The sequence below is a fragment of the Camelus ferus genome, chromosome 14, assembly GCF_009834535.1.
Source record: "Camelus ferus isolate YT-003-E chromosome 14, BCGSAC_Cfer_1.0, whole genome shotgun sequence".
In the NCBI taxonomy this organism is placed as follows: Eukaryota; Metazoa; Chordata; class Mammalia; order Artiodactyla; family Camelidae; genus Camelus; species Camelus ferus.
In genome coordinates, this window is record NC_045709.1 from 26,910,457 (window position 1) to 26,933,010 (window position 22,554).

The 22,554-nt window shown below is 52.1% G+C and overlaps 1 protein-coding gene across 2 annotated transcripts in view; it reads left to right on the plus strand.

Moving 5' to 3' along the window:
- COL4A1 (collagen type IV alpha 1 chain) overlaps positions 1 to 10,981 on the plus strand; it is a 128,996-nt gene extending 118,015 nt beyond the window's left edge. For both annotated transcript variants that reach the window (XM_032496661.1, XM_032496662.1), the window contains 5 exons: positions 461 to 673; positions 1,599 to 1,776; positions 5,538 to 5,652; positions 7,669 to 7,841; positions 9,604 to 10,981. In XM_032496661.1, coding sequence (XP_032352552.1) covers positions 461 to 673; positions 1,599 to 1,776; positions 5,538 to 5,652; positions 7,669 to 7,841; positions 9,604 to 9,685 — 761 coding nt within the window. In that variant the 3' untranslated portion in view covers positions 9,686 to 10,981. The remainder of the gene's footprint in view (positions 1 to 460; positions 674 to 1,598; positions 1,777 to 5,537; positions 5,653 to 7,668; positions 7,842 to 9,603) is intronic.
- The last annotated feature ends 11,573 nt before the right edge of the window (positions 10,982 to 22,554 follow it).

The following is a 22,554-nucleotide window of genomic DNA, read 5'->3' on the forward strand; positions in this document are numbered from 1 at the left end:
CGGGGCTGAGGGACGGAGGACCCAGCCGGCAGGAGGCCTGGGGCAGGCTCCCAGGCAGCTTGGTCACCCCAGGGGCCGGGGAGGACACCCTGCACGCGAGCATCCTTACCGCCCTGTGTCCCTCCGCCAGCTGTGGGCCACTAAGGATGGCAAGCCACCTTTAGAGGAGGTAGTTCTAATAATTCTGTAATAATCCTCCCCCAGGGACCCCAAAGCGCCGTGTAAATACCTGCATGGCGTCAGCGCCACTTCCTGCCTTTATTTGTGTACTTCTTTTCGTGTGTTTCATTTATTCATTGGACTCAGTTTTGTGAGCGCCTGCCTTGCACCAAGCACTGCGCTCAGAGAACAGCTCGAGGCGGCAGGCAGAGCCGAGACCTGCCAGCGCGAGGGAGGGGGCGGCTGCACTGGGTCTCGTCTGTCTGTGACTAGGGAAGCTGATTCCCCTTGTGTCCTGCAGGTCCCAGAGGCTTCCCGGGGCCGCCGGGCCCTGATGGGTTGCCGGGATCCATGGGTCCCCCGGGCACCCCGTCTGTGGATCACGGCTTCCTGGTGACCAGGCACAGTCAGACGATAGACGACCCCCAGTGCCCTCCTGGGACCAAGATCCTCTACCACGGCTACTCCCTGCTCTACGTCCAGGGCAACGAGCGGGCGCACGGCCAGGACCTGGGTGAGGCGTCCGGGGAGGGCTGCGTTCCTCCCACGTCCAGAGTCCAGGGCTGGGTGGTGATGGGGTCTGTGTCCTGCGCTGGTCCTGCAGTTTGGGGTGTCATCAAGACCTATCAATGAAGAAGTCCTGTTTCCTGCCACCCTTACCAAACGGGCTGTCCGTTCAACAGCTGCCGTGTAGCTGACGGGAAGCCGGGCAGACGTAAAGGCGGGCTCTCTGAAAAATGTTAAAGGAATGAAACTTCTGAGCTCTTCTTCAAATGATCGAGTGGGGTCAGGATTTCTGGAGCACACTCTTCACAGTCGCACTGATGGCCTTAAAATAGAGCAGCCTTCCTGTTGCTCTTTTAAAATATGTCCACCTTACCCTGTCCAGTTTCTCTGCACGTTCTCATCTCGGTCCCTCTGCGTTTCAATCAGCAGAGGGCTGTGTGTCTGCCATTTTCTCGGTCCCCCCCGATATGCGCCACCACATTATGTTTTAATGTCACACCTCTGGCTGTCACTGAGGTTGCACACAACAGGCAGGTCTACAAAGGGAGCTCTGCATTTCTTCAGAGACCTTGTCCAGCGACTCGCCAGCTCTGTACAAGGACTTGCACGTTCAAGTCCCTCTGGAAGTCAGTTCCGGGAAAAGCTTTCTCTCTGCCGATAAGCCGCTTTGTGTCCCTTCGTCAAAACGTCCTGCTGGCTCTTGGCGCTGACCCTCTGGCCTGGGTCACTTTACATTGCATGGCAGCTCCTTTCCAGTCAGGCTAGTCTGCTGGGTGGATACAGTTCCTTCTTTCTGTCTGTAATTTAAAACGTTCTTATTTCCGTCTTGGCGGGTTATGCAGAGGGTAAGCCTTCCGCGATGAGCCGGCTCCCCGCCGGCCCGCAGGGGGCGGCGGGGGGACGGTCACACGGCGCCTTCCCCCCGCCCGCAGGCACGGCCGGCAGCTGCTTGCGCAAGTTCAGCACGATGCCGTTCCTGTTCTGCAACATCAACAACGTGTGCAACTTCGCCTCCCGCAACGACTACTCCTACTGGCTGTCCACACCCGAGCCCATGCCCATGTCCATGGCGCCCGTCACGGGGGACAGCATCCGGCCCTTCATCAGCAGGTGAGCCCAGCCAGCCGCCGCCAAAAAGCAAAAGCCACCTGTAGGCCGGGAACAAGTTATTTTGGCTTTTTTCCCCAAACACTCTCTCCGTTGCTATTCAGTGTATTGATTGTGATATGAGTTTAGTCTTAGAAATCAGCTGTACAAGTTAGTGGATGTAACAGTCAGTTACCATCTTTAAAAATGACTAGTGCAAACCCTCGCTGAGAAAACGCCCAGCTTTGGAACAAGATGTGTAACTCGTGTGACTCACTGGGGTGGCCGCCTTCCCCGCCGTGAACGGGGCAGGGTCCCTGGGGTCCCCAGCAAACTTAGACAAGCTGTGCAGCTTATTTTTCTTAAACAACTCTCTCTCTAAGGAGCCTTTTAAGGTGTAGTTTTGGAATCACTCCACCTCCATGAAATTAAAAAAAAGTGTGATTTTTTAATTGTAGTAAAATATACGTAATGTAAAATTTACCATCTTAACCTTTTTTGATTTTTTTTGTGTGTGTGGAGGCAGACTGGAGGTAATTAGGTTAATTTACTCATTTTTAGCAGAGGTGCTGGGGATTAACCCAGGACCTTGTGCACGCGAGGCATGTGCTCTACCACTGAGCTGCACCCTCCCCCATCTTAGCCATCTTTGGGGGTACACCCAAAGGAGCTCACCCACGGGAGTGAGGTGGTGCCCTTGAAATTGTGATACCACAGACACACTGCATGTCTGTGCTTTATACATAAAAAGGTCACCCCCACGTATCGTGCACATGGAACGTGTGCACGCTAAGGGCTCACGCACGCTGCCCCCCTGGGTTTTGCCCCCCTTGAGGTGCTGTTGCACCCACTGTGACTGCGTGTGTTTGAGCGACTCCCAGATTAGGAGCTTTCCGCACTCATTAATGTCTGGAGGATGTTTTCAGGTCCCTGAGAGTCTGCCTGGGAGGACACAAAATGGGAAACTGAAATTATTATGACTGAAAAGTGCACGGTTGTCCTACCTCGGCCTCTCTCCCTCTAAGGAAAGGTTGCTTCCTTAGCTCCCAAGTAATTGAAAGGCGGCAGATGTAGGCGTTCATCTGACTAAGGAGCTGTTCTCTCACTTTACACACGAAGGTGACGAGGATCAGAAGAGTAACAAGACCGGGCAAGTTCGCCTTAGGAAAGTGAGAGGGAGAAAGGGCGTAAGATTTCCTGTTTCCTTTAGAGAAAAAGCTGCCTTTGAACAGGAGGAACGATGGAGCAATGCAGGCTGAGCTGCATCATGCAGTCCGAGGGGTGGGGGTGCGGGGCGCCCGGAACAGCCCTGCGTGGTGACCCCTAGTCCCTGCTGGTCACCGCCTGCTTCGGGGAGGGCGGGCCAGGCACAGGGTCTGCGGCTCTGGCATGTGCAAGGCTGGTCCTAGCAGGTCAGTCTGGTTAAAAGAATGTACCACCGAGGACCCAGAACAGAAAGACTGGGGGATGTTAGTAGAAAAGTCAGGTTTCCGGTGGCCTTACATCAAAAGGGCCCCTGACAGGTTTCTTTGACTTTTCTTTGGGGCTGTAAGAAAACTTGCCTCCTGGGTCTTAAAATGGGAAAAGTCATCCGTTACTTCCAGAGAGGCATCTTTCAAAAGGCTCATGTCCTCACGTGTGTCTGGGAGGCGGCTCGTTCTGGGCTGAGATTTTTCTTGCTCAGAACCACCCCGGGGTGCGAGAGGGAAGACTAACCACCTTTGTGTTTTTGTTTAGCTTTCCTTGGACAACAGGTAGAAAATGATTGTTCGTTTTTGTTGCCTACTTACCTTCTAAGTAAAATTGACAGTAACGTTGATCTGGCTGGGACCCAGGGCCCTGGCACGTGTTTACGATATTCCAGAAACCGGTCCAGGAGAAGCCTGGGGTCTCAGCTTTGCTTTTCTCTGAACTCATCACTTTTAGTAAGAGCCCTGATTCTGTGACCACAAGTTGTTTAAACGCCAGCACTGCCTGTTTGGGGGTGTTCACATCTTTCTGTTGACTGACCCACAGACGCTCAGTGTGAAAGGACCTCGGAAGTCACGTCCTTCAAGCCCACTGCCCCGAGAGGCCCCCACATCTCACATCCCCTTTCCCAGTAACACGGCCCGCTCCTCCAGGTCTCTGAGCACGCAGGCCCCAAGTTACTTTACCTTCGTGGTTTCTGATGACGTCTCAGGACTTCCAGACTCCTTCTGAGGTCTTCCCCTGGGGGAGGGCCTAAGGCTTAATTTTAGAAAGAGTTAATAACATGAACTCATTCATCCTGAGCAGGAAAGGTAGCACCCTTTCTGCTGTCATCCTGACAAAACTTCCTGAGCACTTCCTGGCTTTGCGCAGACACGCATCGTTGAAGACCACAGGCCGTCCGCTTGTTCTGGAGGAGACACCACTGGTGGCGGAGCAGAGAGGGCTGAGTTTTAATTCTGCCTTTGACCCAACCAGCCATGGCCTCAGTTTCTTCCTAAGTCACATGGGTGTTAGGCTGTGTCAATTTTAAGGGGCCACTCAGCTCATTAAGTCTGTGCGTCTCTGTTCCCTGACACCCTTCTGCCAGGGTCAAGACCACTTCTCTGTAGCGACTTGAACCCCCCTGCCCAGGGGGAGCTTTCCGCAAAGCGCTTCCCTCCCACTATATTTCTGCTCCTGCGTCTGGTGGGCCGACGGTGGCAGATGGATGAGGCCAATCTCAGTCACTGTTGTTTAGCTGAAGCCCTTTAACTCATCTGCATCTGTGTGAATAAAATAGAAAATAGCACACCACACGCGCACACACACGCACACACAGGTCGAGGGAAAATCGAATGACTAATTTAGGCCTTCACCCGCCTTCTCATCTATTTTCATGCAAATGTTCCAGCATAACTAAGTGTAATTATTAACACCATTTATAGTCATTTATCAGCATTGTTAGCACTGTGTTCATTTTGTGACTTGAATGTAATTATGTTGTTGCTGGTGTTTAATTTTTTTTTTTTTTAACCAAACATTATCCCACCATCAGAGGGTCCCTTAGCAGAGCAGGTCTGAGTCAGAACCTTGTGTGTTACAATTTATTGCTGGGCGCCGCCCCCGCGGCTGAGCACAAGCCCGCCTGGCCTGGGAGGGGGCTCTGGGACTCCCTCCAGCTGCAGAGGCCCCTGGACAGCCCAGCCAGCAGGGTCTCCTCACTGGTGTGCTGGCTCTGGGACTGGACAAGTCTCTGGAAGGAGTCTCCGGTGGACGTCCAGCCCAGGTTCACACTTTCTCTTAACTATCATTCACTCAGTGTTTTTCTTACACGGAAGAGGCTTCAGGGCTTAAAACAAACCACTGTCCTCTGGAAGGGAGAGCTAGCGCTTGGCTTTCGCTGCCTCCTTTTTCCTGGGCATTCCCGGTGTTTGCTGAAACACACGCTCGTGGCTAAAATGTTCAGAGATGCTGAGACGCGCAGAGGAGAAAACGGAAGTGGCCTGCAGTCCCAGCTCCCCCGGAGATGGCCCCTGCTACAGCCTGGCCTTCCGGTCTCCCCCCACAAAGCAGGTGGTTGGATGGCCAGTGCACCACCTGGTTTTGAGACCTAGTCAGTATTCGAACCCCGAAGCAGGCTTCCCCAGCCAGTGAGGAGGCCCTGGGCTCAGAGCCCGTGCAGTGGGTGCCGTACCCACTTGATAGAACGTGTCATCGGAGGGGAGGGTGGAGGGAAGAGGCTGCGTGTAATGGGGACAGGAAGGAGCGGGGAGGCTCCTCCGCTGTGCTGAGGCTCCTCCGCTGTGCTGAGTGTCTGCTCTGGTGACTTCTAGGTGTGCGGTGTGTGAGGCGCCGGCCATGGTGATGGCGGTGCACAGCCAGACCATTCAGATCCCAGAGTGCCCCGCCGGCTGGTCCTCGCTCTGGATTGGCTATTCCTTTGTGATGGTAAGCATCTGGGGAGACACTGTATTTTCCCCAAAGAGCCGCCCTTGGACACCCCACCTCTCCTGTCTGCTGCCGCCACCCTCTCTATCCCCCGGGTCACTGGCCTGCCTCCCTCCTGGGACCCCCTCCAAAGTGTCCCCAGGAGCTTCGCCTGTTCCACTCGGGAGGGACAGTGAGGGGGTCCTGTGCCCGCTCAGAGCTCTGTTCTGGGACTAGGTAGCTGAGACGACCTGATGAGATGCTGAGAGTCAGAGCCTTCTTGGGAGAAGGGCAGAGCGTGCCCGTGGGGCGGAGGGAACACATTTGCCAAAACACTCACGAGCCTGAAAGCAGAAGCTGGAGTCAGAAAGAGAGAGCAGGGCGCATGGCAGAGCTGGGGCCCGAGTGTCCACCTCCCCCACACTCGTCCCCCAGCCGCCCCGGACACCACAGCCCCAATGCTCCCCTCCCCCCCGAAAGCCAGTTAAGGCAGGAAGCACAGAACCCCTCTGAGATCCTCTCGTCACTTCTAATTTTACTTTATTTCCTCCATTTAAAGTCTTGATTGAGTATGTACATGCCCTGAGCTTGGGAGATGAGGTTGCACTGGACTCAGTCCCGCTAAGCGATCCCGCACCAGCACCCCACATCACTGCTGTAGACCCGCACGCTCTCCGGAGTGGCCAGGCTGTGCCTTCCACCCCAGATGACCATCAGCCTGATTGATTGACTGGGAACGTGGCCTCTTATTTGTTTTTCGGCCACGAGTTATTCCGAGTGTGGAAGTTGCCGGGAAAGCAATCCTTCAAATGCTTGTGTGTGTGTGTTCCAGTTTGATGGTGAGATTTCCTGGGTTGATGATTCTGCATTTAGACTCTTCAACGGGTCCAAAGAATCTGCAGCAACAGCAAAAACCCAGCAGGTTGTTTGGATAAGTCTAAATGCTGCATTGTGGCTCCTTTGTCAAGAAAGCTGCAAAGGTTAGAACTTTGATGTAGAGAAATCAAGACACTTGCCATGAGGCAAGCATACGACTTTGTCTCAAATAGATAGGACTGCTGGACCCCCAATCATAAAATACGCTAACTGGAAAGTCAGTTTGACAGATGAAGCCCCCATCCAAGGAGCACAGGACACTTTGTCATCTCCCTGTCCCCCCTCCCAGCGTTCTGCAAAGATCTGACACAGAGATGACCCTTAATTTCTCAAAACCAAGAGCAAATCAAAGTGACGAGCTCCCGGAGAGCAGGTCACCCACCACCGCTCAGTCCGGGGGCTTGGTGTGAAGTGTGGGGCCCCACTGGGCACCCCGAGACCCCCATTCTCACCTCAGCTTTGACCATGGCCAGATCCGGAATGTTCCAGGGTCCTGACGTCCACCTGGGAATCAAGGGTGTTGGCTTTGTGCTCAGAGGTCCCCTGTGGCCCTAAACTTCCAGAGTCCCCTTTCTCACGTCTGTAATAGCTCCCCTGGAGACGCTGGGACATCACTTGTTTTATGTCTTGGTTTCTGAAGACAAGTAGATCCTCCTTCAACCCAGTTTAACCAACAGCTACAACAGTGGCTTTCTTTTCCCTCTTTCCCTTAAGGTTTCTCTTTTTAAAGAAAAAAAAAAGGGGGCTAATTTCCTTTATAAAAGGGTGGGTGGCACCCAAGGTAGCAAATCCAGGATTCCAACGGCTTCCTTACCTGCTGAGGAAGTTGAGGTGGCATCCATTGGCTCTGACATCATTTGCACGTTTCGGCTGTAGCCGTACCCCTGACTAGAAGAGGTTTCGGTGTCCAGAGAGAAAACAGAGTGAGACACAGCGTTTGTTTCAATGCTGATGACGTGGGACCGGTTGTCTCCCGTCCCGGGAGGGGCGTTGGCTGACTCCTGGCGCTGGGTGTGCGCGGCCTGAGGCCACGTGTGGGCCCCAGGGTGCTCCGTGGAGACCGCAGGAGGCCGGGAGGGCAGCTTTCCTGCAGGGAGCACCCTGGCTCCGCCCGGGAACGGATGGGAGGGAGGCCCTGACCCCACTCTCCCTGCCCCGCAGCACACCAGCGCAGGCGCAGAAGGCTCTGGCCAGGCCCTCGCCTCCCCCGGCTCCTGCCTGGAGGAGTTCAGAAGCGCGCCGTTCATCGAGTGCCACGGCCGCGGGACCTGCAACTACTATGCAAATGCTTACAGCTTTTGGCTCGCCACCATAGAAAGAAGCGAGATGTTCAAGTAAGTGCCAGCACCCGCCCCCCCGCTCCCCCCGTGGGGCGGTTCCTCTCCATCCTCCGTGACCTGTAGCCCTGCCAGGGCCGAGTCCCAAAGACGGTGACGCGACAGGACTCGGGAAGGCTGCCTCCGCGGGTGGGAGCGGCTGTCTGATTCTGTTCTACACGGCAGAGAACCCAGGCCGTCTCCAAAGGCGGAGCTGAGGTTCCAGGCTTAGTTCTGTCATTGACGGAAGAGGCATGGAAGAGAGAAGGCCGCTTTCATGTTTCAAGGTGAATCCACAACAACGTAACATCTTTGAGCAGAGCATTCGGAAACATTGTACCTTTCACCAGCAGGGAGAGGGGACAGCAAGCTGCACCTTTTTCATGGTGTTTATCGTGTGCTGAGGTGAAGGTGCGGCGTGTTGTGTGACTTGCAGGCACTGAGTAAGACTTTCGTAAGCCTGCACAAATCAAAATTAATTTCAGCACAAACGCAGCCAACATTAATAGGGAAGACCGTTTCTTTCTCTTCCATTACCAAAATTTCACCCTGAAAGCAGCGGTCTGCAGTGGCTGCTGACCTCGCTGAGTGAGTGTGGAGCCCGGCCGGCCCGCTGGGGACCGGAGCATGCCCCGAGTCCCCGTCCTGCTCTGAGCACCAGCTGCAGCCTGGCCGGAGCAGACGCAGGGCGCCCATGGGGCTGGACGGTTACTTACTGTTCACTCCCCCGAATCAGTGCTTCTCAGCCCTGGAAATAAGCCTTTCTGCCTTTACCTTTTCGGAGAGAATTTTGTGGACCTCGCTATGATCCAGTCTCTCTAGCTTAAATCGTGAAGGTAAAGCAGCACACTCACTAGTAATTTTTTTAAGCATCAGAAAAGTACCAGGTACCTAACTGGTAGCTTACACAAGATTTTTAGGCGACTGGGAGCTTGATGTAAACTCGACAGATAGAATTTGACCATTAGGGTTCTAAGGAACACTGGGTCTTTTTGGTCAAGCCAGCAGCCTGGTACAGTGAGCTAAAATGCCTGCTTAAACAAAGCTGCATAAGAGCCCATTAATTTAAGTAATTAATCTGGGGCACTAGGATTTTCACCAAACTCGCTAACATGAGCAGCCTCGGTTTTGGGACGAGGTGCTCATATGGCTGCTTTAATTTCAGTAAGACTTGATTAGTACTAATTTAGTTCAGACTTCACATTTCCAACAAGCAAAGACCAGGTAGAATTTCTAGGACCAGAGAAGCAGCTGGGACATGAAACGTCCTCCCCTCTCTTTGGCCTCGAATCAGACCACCCGCGTTCCCAAGTTGCGAACGTACTTTGAGGTCTGGTTAGCTCCTCCAGGCCGGTTGCTCATCCCGTCATTCGGCCATGATTTGATGCGCACTTATGGTGAGTGTGGAGTCGCAGGGAAGGAAGTTACCGTCTTAGTCCGGGGCAGTTACTACTCGAGTTGAGAAGGCAGAGAGTTGACCCACAGCTGGAGGAGGCAGGGTCTGCCGTGGGGAGTGGCTGAGGCTCTGGGGCCAGACAGACGCGGGTGACTCTGGCTGTGTTCTTGGCCCAGCGACGGGATGCGGATGGTGACTTGCAGGCATTACGAAGGCTCAGTGACGCCCCACCGCGGCGCCCGCTCGCAGGCGGGGTGGACGCTGGTTCCTGTGTGTCACGGCCCGTCCCCGGCTGGTCCCATGGCGACTGGGGCTGGGGGCAGGGCTGAGGGGCTGGCCTGCCCTTCTGCTGAGGTGACGGCTGGTTTCTGTGCTGCGTTGCAGGAAGCCCACGCCGTCCACGTTGAAGGCCGGGGAGCTGCGCACGCACGTCAGTCGCTGCCAAGTGTGTATGCGGAGAACATAACAACGCCGGCCCTCAGCTGTCTTCACAACATGGTGCTACTCCCTCCTCCCCTCTTCTTCCTCTAACAGCAACGAACCCTAGAAGTATATCCTGTGTACCTCACTGCCCAGTATGAAACCGTAAGGTGCCTTGTAGGAGTCTGCGTAACTAACCCACCTGCTTCGTTGGCCTCCACTCGCTGAAGGAGGGTCAGAGACCACGATGAGCTGTCCATAGTGACGTCCCAAGTGGCACTTCTGATGAAATAAAAGATATGTCTGTTCTCCAGTCCAGTGCACTGATGTGTGAAGTGAGACCCGTCAGAAAACCCAAGGGTGCTAGGAGGTGTAAACGCCCGTTTTCACTCTGGTATGCTAGCAGATCCAGTTTCCACCCGACGGCATGTCTGTTTAGATCACTGTCTAGCTGTCTCAAAATCCAGGTCCCTCAGTCTGTACAAATAATAGTCCTGTAAAGACGGTGTTTGGAACCTCCGAAGGGAAGTCTGGGCTCAGCAGCCCCGTCTTCCGCCCCGGCCCCCACCCCATCAAGAAAAGTTTCGGTCTTTCCGCTCCGTGTGGTACTTTGCAGCTGCTTTTGCAGAAATCACGGATTTCCTGAGGGTCCCCAAGGTAGGCAGAAGTGAAATATATATATATATTTTAGTAATTTATATAGATGTCAGCAGTTAGGCAGGTCACGTTTTCGTTTCATTTCCACTGTTGAAATAAAGCTCACATAGTTTCTTCCTTTAAAAGCCTGTGTTGTCCTTTAACGTAGAGTTTAAACACTAGGGTATTGAATGTGAAACATCAGGTTTTCATTGTTCACCTCCAGACCGAAAGTAGTGTATTGCCAAAGCCAAACCCAGGCTCACGGACGCGGTGTCTGTTACAGTGAAGCATGTACTTTGAGCTTCTTGTCTTTGTTCTGTATGAGTATCTTCAGGGTTTGAAACACTAATCACAAACTGAATAACTTGACTTCAAAAGCAACAACCTTAAAAAGGCCTTCGTTTTATTAGTATTCCTCATTCTGCAGCCCGGTGTGAAAAACAGCTCTGTTGAATCAGAGTATCAGTATTTTTACCTGTAAGCACATTTCAGGCTGCTTCCTTGGTTTTTCACGAGCTGCGTTCAGACTTCAGCAGGGGAACAAATGGATCGCAGGAGAGCAGATTCGGACCACTGTGCCTGAAGTGACCTTTCAGTAAAAGTCTCCAAAGCGTTTTTAAGACTACTAAGGCCTTTTGTGTAATTTCTTTAAATGTGTATTTCTTAAAAATTCAAATTTGTAATAAAGCTGTTTGTATAAAAATTAAGCTTTTATTAATTTGTTGCTAGTATTGCCACAGAAACATTAAAGGAAAAGTTACTGCACAAACCACCAATAAGCCTGTAAGCTCTGCATCCCTTAGATCACATTTATTTTGTAATTCTTCCAAATGAGAGTCACAGACTGGTCATAACTCACAGAAATTATTACAAAGGAAAAATATGGTCTTCTCCTTCATCCCTCTCTCCCTCCCATCTGTTGGTCTAGGCAGCCATCATCCCTCCATCCATCCATCCCTCCATGCATTCATCCACCCATCCATCCACCCTTGTTTTCATCCATCTATACATCCATCCATCCATCCATGCACCCATCCATCCATGCATGCACACATCCATCCATCCATCCATCCATGCACCCATCCATCCATGCATGCACACATGCATCCATCCATCCATCCAGCACTCATCCATCCATGCATGCACCCATCCATTCACTGTATGTTTACCAAGGGTTTGCCACTTTTCAAGCGCTGGTTGGATACAAGATGAACAGAGATGAATAACACACATATCCAGCCATTAAAAACAGATTCATTGGGGGTCAGAACTGAGATTATAATTATGCAATGGTTAAGTGTGGGACAGATGGTCGGATTCCAAATCCTACTTAAGTAGGGAAGAAATAACATGGAAGATTCTTTTTTTCCTGGTGACCTAAGCTTCAGTCAAAACATGATCCATAGAGAATGAATGTGATACTTCATACACAAGAAAAAGCTCTAGTCAAAAACGTTATCATATGAAAAACAAATACCATATGATATCACTTATATGTGGAATCTAAAAGAAAATGACACAAATGAACTTATTTACGAAACAGAAAGAGACTCACAGAGAAAACAAACTATGGTTACCAAAGAAGAAAGGGTGGGGAAGGGATAAATTGGGAGTTTGGGATTAGCAGATACAAACTACTGTATGCAGAAGAGATAAACGACCGGGTCCTGCTGCACAGCACAGGGACTGTATTCAGTAACTTGTAATAGCCTAGAATAAGAAAGAACATACATCTGTGTAACTGAATCACTGTGCGCTGCAACAGAGAGGAACAACAGGATAAATCAACTATACCTCAGCTTACAAAAAAGAAGAAAAAGAAGCTGTAAATACCGTACTGTTCCTGGTTATTATTCTGGGGAGGGCTAGGATGAGGACAAAATGGGAAGATCTGTGAACACGATGTCACATGCCTGATCAGGACACATCATTCAGGGTCTAGTTCTGGTCACCTCCCTCCCACATTTGACAAAACCTATGGGAAGGGGCCGCTTGCTGTCCCTAATGTATAGGATTGGACAGGAGAGAAGAAAACTGTTTGGCTTGTGTGACTACTGAAGTTACTGAGACTGAACACCTCCACGTGGTAGAAGAGCATTTTGTTTCCATTTGTAAAACCGATTTATCACAAATTACTGTTTATTACACAAAATGTATCTAAGAAAGTACAAAGAAGATAATATGACACCTTGAATCCCAGCATTCAGATCCTGTGCATTTTTTCTGTTCTTCTGAAAGCAGTTTTTATGTTTAATTTTTTAAATTATTGTACAGTGAAATTGACTTATGTTGTTGTGCAGCTCTGTGAATTGTAACGTGTACAGGTTCACGTAACCTTCGTCCAAATCAGTACACAGAAGCGCTACTGCACAGGAAAAATGCCCACACACAGCCCCCACCCTGACCCTGGCAACCAGCCCCTGACACGTCTCTGTCACTATCATCGCATCTCTTCAAGAATAGAATTATGGAGCGTGCAACCTTCTGGGACTGTCTTATTTCACTCAGCACCATGCATTTAACGTCCATCCAAAAGGACTGTGTGTATCGGCAGTTTATTCCTTCTTATTGCTGAGTGGGATTACATTGTATAGAGGTACCAGACTTCATGCCTCTCTTCATCTGTTGAAGGACATCTGAGTTGTTTCCAGTTTGGGTGATCATAAATAGAGAATCAACAGTCATGTTCAGGGTTTTGTGTGAACATACATTTTTATTTCTTCAGGGTGAATACCTTGGACCAGGAGACCTGGGCCCTATGGTAAGGGTATGTTGCACATTATAAGAAATTGGCAAACTCCTCTCCAGAGTGGCTGGCCCATTTCGCATTTCCTCCAGCAACGTAGGAGAGCTCCAGTGGCCCCATGTCCTCACCAACGTTTGAAATTGTCCGTATGCTTTTTGTTAGTCATTCTAATAGTAGTGGCAGGTGACCGTGGTTTTATTTTGCATTTCCTTGGAGATTAATGATATTCACCATCTTTTCATGCATTTTTGGGCCATCAGTTCCTCCTCTTTTTTTGCAGTGTCTATTAAGTTTTCCCATTTAAAAAATTGGTTTTTTTTTCATACCATTGAATTTGAGAGTTCTTTGGATATTCCGGTTGCAAGTCATTTGTTGCATATGTGATTTGCAAATTCATCCTCTTGACAGGATCTTTCACAGAGCTAAAGGTTTTCATTTTTATGATGTCCAATTTATCGCCATCTTTTCCATGGGCTATGCCTTTGGTATCAGGCCAGATGATTTCCATCCTGGCATACACCACAACTCGTTTATCCGTTCACCCACCGATGGGTGCTTGGGCTGTTCTGACCTTTAGGCTATGGTCAGCAGTGCTGCTGTGAACAGCAAGTACATATGTCTGTTCGTTCTCAATAATTGGAGGGTAAATATCGCTGGGTTCTACAGTTACTCTGTTTAACTTTGTGAGGAGCTGTCAAATTATTTTCCACCAGGGAGTCTGACCCATTTTCCCTTCCCATCACTGTCTTTTCCCCATTGGACAGTCTTGACACCCTTGTTAACAATCAGTTGGCCATACATATGTGGGCTCTATGATCTATTTTGATTAATTTTTAAAATGATGAGTGAGTTTTAGATTTTCATTATTTTGCATATGGGTATCCAACTCTTTACTTATTGAAAAACGGCATCATTTCTTTGTTGAACTGATTTTGCATCTTTGTCAAAATTAATTGACAGTACTTTGTGTGGGTCTGGTTTTGGACTTGCCTTTCTGTTTCATTGATCTAAATGACAGCCTTCACATGGTGCCCTCTTGATTAACGTAGCTTTAAAATAAGTCTATAAGTATGAGTGCCTCATACTTTGTGCCTCCTTTTCAAATTGTTTTATCTATTTCTAGGTTATTTTTCTGTACAAATTTGCGATTCAACTACAGAAGAATCCACCTGGGATTTTGATTGGAATTGCATTAAATCCATTGATCGATTTAGAAGAATTGTCGGCTTGACTATAGTGAATCTTACATTTCATGAACATAGCATGTTTTTCCATTTATTTCTTAGTTGATTTTTATTATCATTTTATAGTTTTCAACATAAAGACTGCCTACACGTTTGATTAGATGTGTACCTGAGTATTTATTTTTTAGAGTCATTGTAAATGGGATTAAAAGATGATTTCCAATTGTACACACCTAATCTACAAAAATATGATTGACTGACTTTTGCGTGTGTTGACCTTGGATCCTGTGATGCTCCTGAAGCCACTTCTTAGCTCCAAGAGGACTTTGGTGGATCCGTTAGGGTTTTTGCACAGATAGTCATGCTGTCTGTGAACAGGGGCAGCTCCATTTCTTCCTTTCTATATTCCAGGCCCTCTTTTTTCTTTTTTTTTTCTCTCTCTCTTCCTTGCTCTTCTGCACTGGCCAGGGCTTCCAGTCCAGTGTTGAACAGGAGTGGTGCGTGTGGACACCCTGCTCTCAGTTTTGATCATAAGGAAAAAACATGTAGTCTCTCCCCATCAGGTCTGGTATTAACTGTAGGCTTTTATGTAAATACCTTCACACTGGAGAGTCTGTATCGCGAGTGAATACTGAATTCCGCCCCATGCTTCCTCCGCATCAGCTGTTAGGGTTCTGCGGGGCTTCTTTCGACTGTTAGCATTGTGGACAACAGGGAGGGGTGATCAGAGATCAGACCAGTCTCACGTTTCTGGGATAAAGCCCCCTTGGTCATTGTGTGCTGTTCTTTTTGTGTATTGCTGAATCTGATTCACTAATATTTTATTGAGGAATTTTTTTTGTGTTTAAGTTGTGAGAAAAATCAATTTTTAGCTTTCATTTTTTTTTGTCTGGTTTGTGTATCAGATAATGTCTTTGTCAAAAAGTGAGCCAGAGACTCGTCTTTCCTCTTCTGTTTTCCAGGAGAGACTGTGCAGAGTTGGTGATATTCTTCAAATGTTTAGTAGAATTATCCATTTGAACTGTCTGGGACAGCAAATTAATTTTTTTTTTAAAGATTTTAACTATAAGTTCATTTTTTAAATCGTCACAGAACTATTTAGGCTGTCTATTTCATCCTGGATAGATTTGATAGTTTTTCCTTTCAAGTAATTAGTCCATTCTGAGTTGTCGACTTTTTGTGTATAGAGTTGCTCACCGTGCTCCCTTATTATCCAAAAATTGTATATATCCTGTATCTGATTATCCTTCAGTGACACACTCTGTATCTTTCCTGCTAGTGACAATTTACATCTTCTGTTCTTTTCTTTGTCAAACTTGTTAGAAGTTTATCAACATTGTCAATCTTTAAAAAAACAGATTTTGGTTTTCATTCATTTTTTTTTCCAATTGTTTCTCTGCTTTCAATTTTCTTTTTTTTTTTACTTGTATCTTTATTTCCTTTCATGTTCTTACTTCAGGTTTTGTTTTGCTTTGCTTTTTCTGGTTTCTGAAGGTGGAAGTTTAGATGTTTGGTTTGAGACTTTCACACCAGAGATGTGAGACTCTTAAAGATATGGGGAGAGCTAGTTCACCAGCCTGTTCTGTAACTTTCTGAAAACAAATTTTCCTGTCTGTGCCCCACTGTTCACGACACTGCTTGAAAGGGCTTCCTCTTCCTGCCAATAGCAAAGACCTCCCCCAGCTTTGAAACGGTACAGAAACAGCCCACCGTCCATGTAAAGCCTGGGCATTAATCGCCAGGTCACCCGCCTCCCAGCCAGCCCTTCTCAGAACAGGTTTTGAAGTGAATCTGATTCTAGGAACTTCTCCTCATGGGCAGGCCACTGACCCTCTCTCTCCGGGTTGTCCTTACACCTCTACACCCAGCCCTGCGTGGGTGGGATGGACGGGGGCGGCCCCCAGACCTCCTGCCCTGCCCTGCAGCGATCCCGGCCCCCCAGCCTCCAGGTCACTGTGCCCCTGGTACTCAGGGTATTTCACATTTGTTTGTAACTGACTCGTTTAAAGCTTGTCATTTGCTCTGCCCATTGAAAATGCATCACTGTAATAGGGAAAGAATTTCCCAGCGAAGTTGGGAGACATGCTTGCTGTAGGCGCTGGTGAGTGCTGCAGAGACGGCAGCGGGGCCCAGCTCCTGCGGGCTGGGGGACGGGGTCTCGGACACAGAGCATTCCTGGGTCTGCCTGCTGCCGGGTCACGCTGCACCTGCAGGAGGCGGGGTGGTGGGAGGTGGGAGTCGGTGGTGGGGATGGGGGGATGGGGGTAGGGGTGGGGGGTGGGGGGGCTGGCCCTCCCCGCGGGGCTGCACCGGGAGGGGCTGGCGCTCGCTCGAGCTCTGAGTCACCCCCGCCCGCGCGTGGGGAGCGCTTCCTCTCACTCCCCCCACCCCCACCCCCGTGCTTCCTGAGCTCGCGCCTGCCTGCTCCCCGTCCCCGTTCGCGCACCAGAAATAGCTGCGCCCGTTCGGGGCCCTGCACCCCGACTGCGGGAGCATCTGGTCTCTCTCCCCACTTTCTGAGCAGCCGGGAGCCGGGCTGAGTCACGGCGAAACTGAGTCATTCGGCCACGATCAGGAAGTGCCTTTTTTAGACTTCCAGCTTTACGCAGGGCAGGTGACTCCTGGAATTCAGTTCCGCCTTTTACCGTCCTTTCCCCCGCGGAGGGTCCCTGCCTGCTCTGAGCAGAGCCGCTCCCAGAGTGATTTCCTTGACTCGGTGTTTGGGACAAGCCTCACTCGCTCTGCGGAGGGGGGTGGGGGGTGTGTCTTCATTTCTCTGATGCAGACGAGAAAATTCTGCGCAAGTTTTTCAGGCGGGCTGGGCTCGCCGATTCAGGGACACGGTGTGTGTTCAGCACCCACATCTCCTGCGGTCGGGGAGAAATTCCCAGGAGGAACTGCAGAGGGCACCCCACCTCTCACGGGGCGCCCCACTCCCGGGGAGGGTGGGGTGCTAAAACCTCCAGCAGCCCCTCCCTTTTCATTCAGTGTTTAACGAGGTTCCCGGGAGCACAGCACCGGGTAATAACTAGAATCCAAGGCCAGGACCAAGCTTTTGTGCTGCTGTTGTTGTTGTTAAACTTGACTGAGTAGGAGAAGTGTGAATGCAGAAAATTCTAAATATTTGTGACTATGAATTGTCATGGTAAAACTACATGGAAAACACACAGTTTTAAAATATTTCATTTATTTTTAATTTTTTATTGAAGTATAGTTGATTTACAGTATTGTGTTAGTTTCAGGTGTATAGCAAAGTGATTCACTTACACACACACACACACACATATTCTTTTCCAGATTCTTTTCCATCATAGGTTATTACAAAATATTGAATATAGTTCCCTGTTCTCTACAGTAGGACCTTGTTGTATATCTATTTTATATATAGTAAGTGGTGTGTACCTGTTAATCCCAAACTCCTAATCTAACTCCCTTCCCCCTTTAGTAGCCATAGCTGGTTTCCCACATCTGTGAGTGTGCTTCTGTGTGACTCAGTCATAAAAGAATGAAATATTGCCATTTGCAGCAGCATGGATGGACCTAGAGATGATCATACTAAGTGAAGTAAATCAGACAGAGAAAGCCAAATATCATACAGTATCACTTATATGTGGGATCTAAAAAAATGATAGAAATGAACTCATGTACAAACCGAAAAGGCACAATTTTAAGGAATTACGGATGGACGTTGGCTGCACCTTGGGGGGGGGGTCCTCTTCAGAAGCCTTCCTTGGTCCCATGTCTCTCATCCGTCATGCCAAGGGCTGCCTCCCTGCTCCTGACCAGTGGGGGAGTGAAGCACCCTGGCCCCGCTGCAGGGCGGGAGGTGGGGGCTCCGGGAACCCTGACTGACACTGGGAGTTCGGGGAGGAGAAGCGTCACCTCCGGGAGCAGCAGGGCAGAGGCGCCTCCGAGGAGCCTTCCAGCTGCTGCTGCGGCACGTGCAGAGGGGGCAGGAGGCTCCCTGCTGCTCTCTTTAGGACCCGGGGGCCCAAACTGGAGAGAAAGGGCACCCAGTGTCACACATGCTGGAGACAGATGCCAACAACTGGGGAGGCAGAGTCCCACCCGGCTGAAACAGCCCGACGGCTCCCTCCACCAGTCCTTCCCCGCCCCTTCTAGGGGGAGGAAGAGGAGGGTGGCGGGTGGGAGCATGAGCCACCAGCCTGGAGGGGTGCAGGGCTCTTCCATCCTCATGGAGAGGACAGGGTGCCTGCCGAGACCCTGCCCCGGAGCCAGGAGACCAGGGAGAGTTCAGACGGGGCGGTCGCCACTCAGAGGTGGGCGCACACCTCATGCCCTGGTTGGAACTCAGCTGCTGCTCCAGCACCTCTGTGACCAGGGCCTCTGAGCCAGGGAAGGAAGGCAGAGTTTGATGTGGTGTGGAGCTGTGAGCTTTTTTGAGGAGCTAAAGGAAGGGAGCTGCTGCAGCTGGTCTGGTCTTTTCCACAGAGGGCCGCCTCTGGGGAGGGAAGGCAGCCCAGAGATGCTGCGGGACACCTGGCAAGGAGAGACCCTGGTGAGGGAGAGACACCTGGCAGGGAAAAGACACCTGGTGGGGAGAGACAGCTGGGATGGAAGAGGACAAACCGGAGCTGGCTCTTCAGGCTGAGGGTCTGACAGAGGGAGCTATAGAAACTCACCCAGCGGCCCCTAGAGAGCCAGCCTGGGACCAGGACAAGGGACAGCCTGTACTGCCACAGCTCAGCATAAGGCTGCTGTCCCCTCCTTTACCCTGCCTGATCCCCGCCCTAGAGGACCAGGACCAGGAGGCCAGGGAGGAGAGGGAAGACCCAGCCTCTGTCTGTTCAAGTCCCTCTAGACCAGCCCTGGTTTGCTGGTCCATCTGCTTTGGGTGCTCTGAACCCTTGACAGTCCAGTGGGGCCCCTGGGACTCGTCTCAGAAAAAGAATGTTCATTTAAAAATGTTTGGGATCAACAGATACAAACTACTACATACAAAAGAGGTAAACAGCAAGGTCCTACTGTGCAGCACAGGGAACTGTATTCAATACTTTGTAGTAACCTATAATGAAAAAGCATATGAATGTGTATAAATGAATCACTATGTTGTGCACCAGAAATGAACACAACTTTGTAAATCCACTGTACTTCCATAAAAAGGGCATGCTGGTCTCAGGAGGGGGGGCCTCTGGAAGGTGATTAGGTCATGAAGAGGGAGCCCCCACAAATGGGATTAGTGCCCTTTTAGGAGTCTGCAGTGGGCTCCCCTGCTCCTTGCATCCTGAGGACATGGGGAGCAGATGGCCATCCGCGAACCAGGAAGCAGGGCCTCACCAGACGCTGCAGCTGTCAGCCCCTTGAACCTGGACTTCCAGCCTCTAGACATTTACATCTGCTGTGGATGAGCCAGGCGCTTGTATTTTGGGACAGCAGCCCAGACAGACGAAGACACTGGTGTTATATTGGCCAAAGGAAATCTCAGGGCCGGAGCAGCGGGCTCTACCTCTTAAAGGGAAGGGCTGCAAAGGCGCACAGCAGAGGGCGTTGCTACGGGCAGAGCAAGACGTTGCGGCTGCCGCATCACTCTTACCCAGGAAAATGCGAAGGACTGGCCGCGTGATCCTAACAGAGAACAGTAACCCGAATCCTTTCACAACATTATCGACATTTTAAACACTTATTTCCGTTTCTAGACATAAAAGTGAAATTCTAATTCCCAAGAGTTTTCCCCAATATTTAAAATCCTTTTCTGGGTCTGTCCACCTCCCCCCCCCCCCGGCTCCCCTCTCCCTCACTAATAAGTTATGGAAACTTTTGGAAACAGAAGAGAACAGGGACGTCTCCTGGACCTCTGGGAACGCAGCCTTCTCCTCCATCAGGCCTCCCGTCGTGGGGTGCCACCTGTGGCTTTTTCATCCTAGGTGAGGGGGTGTGTCCCCCCATGTCAGTATTTGTGTAAAAAGCGACCTCATGTCTGAGGTTCAAAACGAGGCAGAAGAAGTGACACACGTGGGGTCTGCGCCCCAGGCCCTCTCTCCTGCTCTGAGGGAGCTCTTGCTCTGGGTCTTGGTGATGCAGTCACTGTGCTTTGGTGACGTGAGGAATGAGCATGAGCGACTAGCCTGTCCTCACGAGGGTGGAGCAGGCTGTCCCATCCCCTGCAGGCAGGCAGGCGGTCGGTCTCGCCGAGGCCCGGCTGCCCGGATGGTCCAGCCCCAATGACCAGCGCCCTGCAGCTTGCTGGGCCGGGTCCCTCCCAGGACGGGTTCCCGGATGCACTATGAGGCCTGGATCTTCCATGAAGTCACTGGGCAATTTCACATTTCACATTTCAAATCTCTTCCTAAGGGATGAACCTCACGCTAATTTCCTTTTTTCTGGATGGAGGAACAGTCTTGTGAACAAAGCCGGCTGAGGGGTGGGGCGGGGTCCATGCTGAGCATCGTCCTGTGGAGGGTGGGCCAGCGGCACCCACTGGACCCCCCCGGCGGGGGGCAGAGGATGCTCTGGGGGGACGTCCTGAGTGACTGGCAGGATTGTCACCCTGCTCTCTACTCCCTCCGCTCCTGGTTGTGGGGGTGCCAGCCTGCCTGCTGTGAGAGGGTCGAGCCCTAAGCTCTCTGTCCCCAGGGGTCCTAGGGGCTGCTCCTTCCCTGTTGTCTCCAGGTGGGTCCCCAGCTGCCCTGTGCACCGGCGTCTGGAGAAGCGTCTGTGAGCTGCTTGCTTTGATGTCTTCCTTTAAGCAGGTGCATTCTTCCGTGGTTTCCTGGAGCCCTGGGGTTTACTGAATAATACTCAGGGTAATGAACTGTGGGCTTTTCCTGAGATGCTCAGAATTCCCAAAGTAAGTGAAAAATCCCGACCGTGCTTCTTGAGGATCTAGGGGACAGACTGAGTGGGTTTCCTTGTTCCCATAAAGGGCTCCGTGGTTTCCAAGGTGTATTTGTGGGGCGTCAGGATGCGACATCGAAGCTTCAAATACAACGACACAATGACGTTTCCCCTGACGCTCAGAGGGTTTGCTCAGTGCCGGATGACTGCCGACGCTGCCCGAGCAGGAGGGATCTCCGGAAGGTCCGCGCGGACGCCTACAGCGAGGACGGAGGTCCTGGCCCAGCAGGGCCTCACTCCCAGCGCGTGGGCTGAAGACCGCTGGTGTGGGGGTGAATGTCACAGAGGGGGCTTCCCAGGCTCGGCTCGGGCTCTGAGCTCCTGCCAAGCTCGGCCGGCCCCGGCGCGCCCTTCCTCGTCTGAGTCCAGGGACACAGCGCCCAGGGCCGGGGCCAACGCCGTCGGCCAGGTGGGACCGAGACGCCCTCCGGAGGAGGTCCTTCTCCACGACGGGCGCTAGGTGGCAGCACACTCCGCGCAGAGCAGGGCACCGGCCGCGCCAGACAAACGCCCTTTCCCGGAGGACGGCTCTGCGGACGCCGGGCCAGGCCTGCTCCGCCCGCAGCCGTCCGCCGCCGGCCCCGCACGCGCGCGCACACGCAGGCGCACTCACTGCTGTGCGCTGAATGCTCGCGTCCCCCAGATTCCCACGCTGAAATCCTCGCCACCACCCACGGCGTTCGGAGGCGGGGCCTTGGGCGGAGGTGAGGTTTAGCGGCGGCGAGGCTCGGCCCCCCAGGAGGGGATTCGCGTTCCGACCCGAGACCCCGCAGGGCTCCCTGCCCCTTCCCCCTCGTGCGGCCACAGCGGGCGCCCGGCCCGGAGGAGGCCCCGCCCGCCGCGCTCCTCCGCCCCGGGCTGGGGGCACCGGGCTCCGGTGGTCTGTCAGCCCCCCCGCCCGCCGGGGCTGTTCCGTTACAGCCCCCCCCCGCCCCCACCCCGGCGGGCTCGGCTTGCACGCAGACTCACAAACTCACACGCCCGCAGGCAGGCACGCACTCGCGCACGCGTACACGCGCACACACGCGCACCCGCACACCCGCGCACCGGGTCCAGCCCCTCCCTCGGCCGCCCGCTCTGGCTCTGGCTCTGAAGGTCAGCGGAGTGGCAGCTCTGGGCCGCCCGGCGCTGGGTGGCCCTGGGTCAGGACCCACTGCTGGCTAACGTCTTGTGAATGACGTCCGTGTATTAAGTGACAGCGCCTTGTCCTGCTTCCCGGTGGGGCGGGGGGAGGCGGTGGGTGATCCCCAGGCCGAGGGCTCCAGCTGGTCAGGGTGACACGGGGGAGGGGGGCTGCACCCCTGCTCTGCATCAGGCGGCTGTCCCTGAGTCTCCCTGCCCCGCCCCTGACATTTGCGGGGTGGGGGGAAGGGGAGGGGGTAGGACGCCCTCTTGGGTAACTCACTGGTGCCCACAGAGTCACCGCGGTGTCAGAAATGCCAACAACTCCATCAGGGCGCGTGGCACCACCCCTGAGCCTGCAAATGCCTG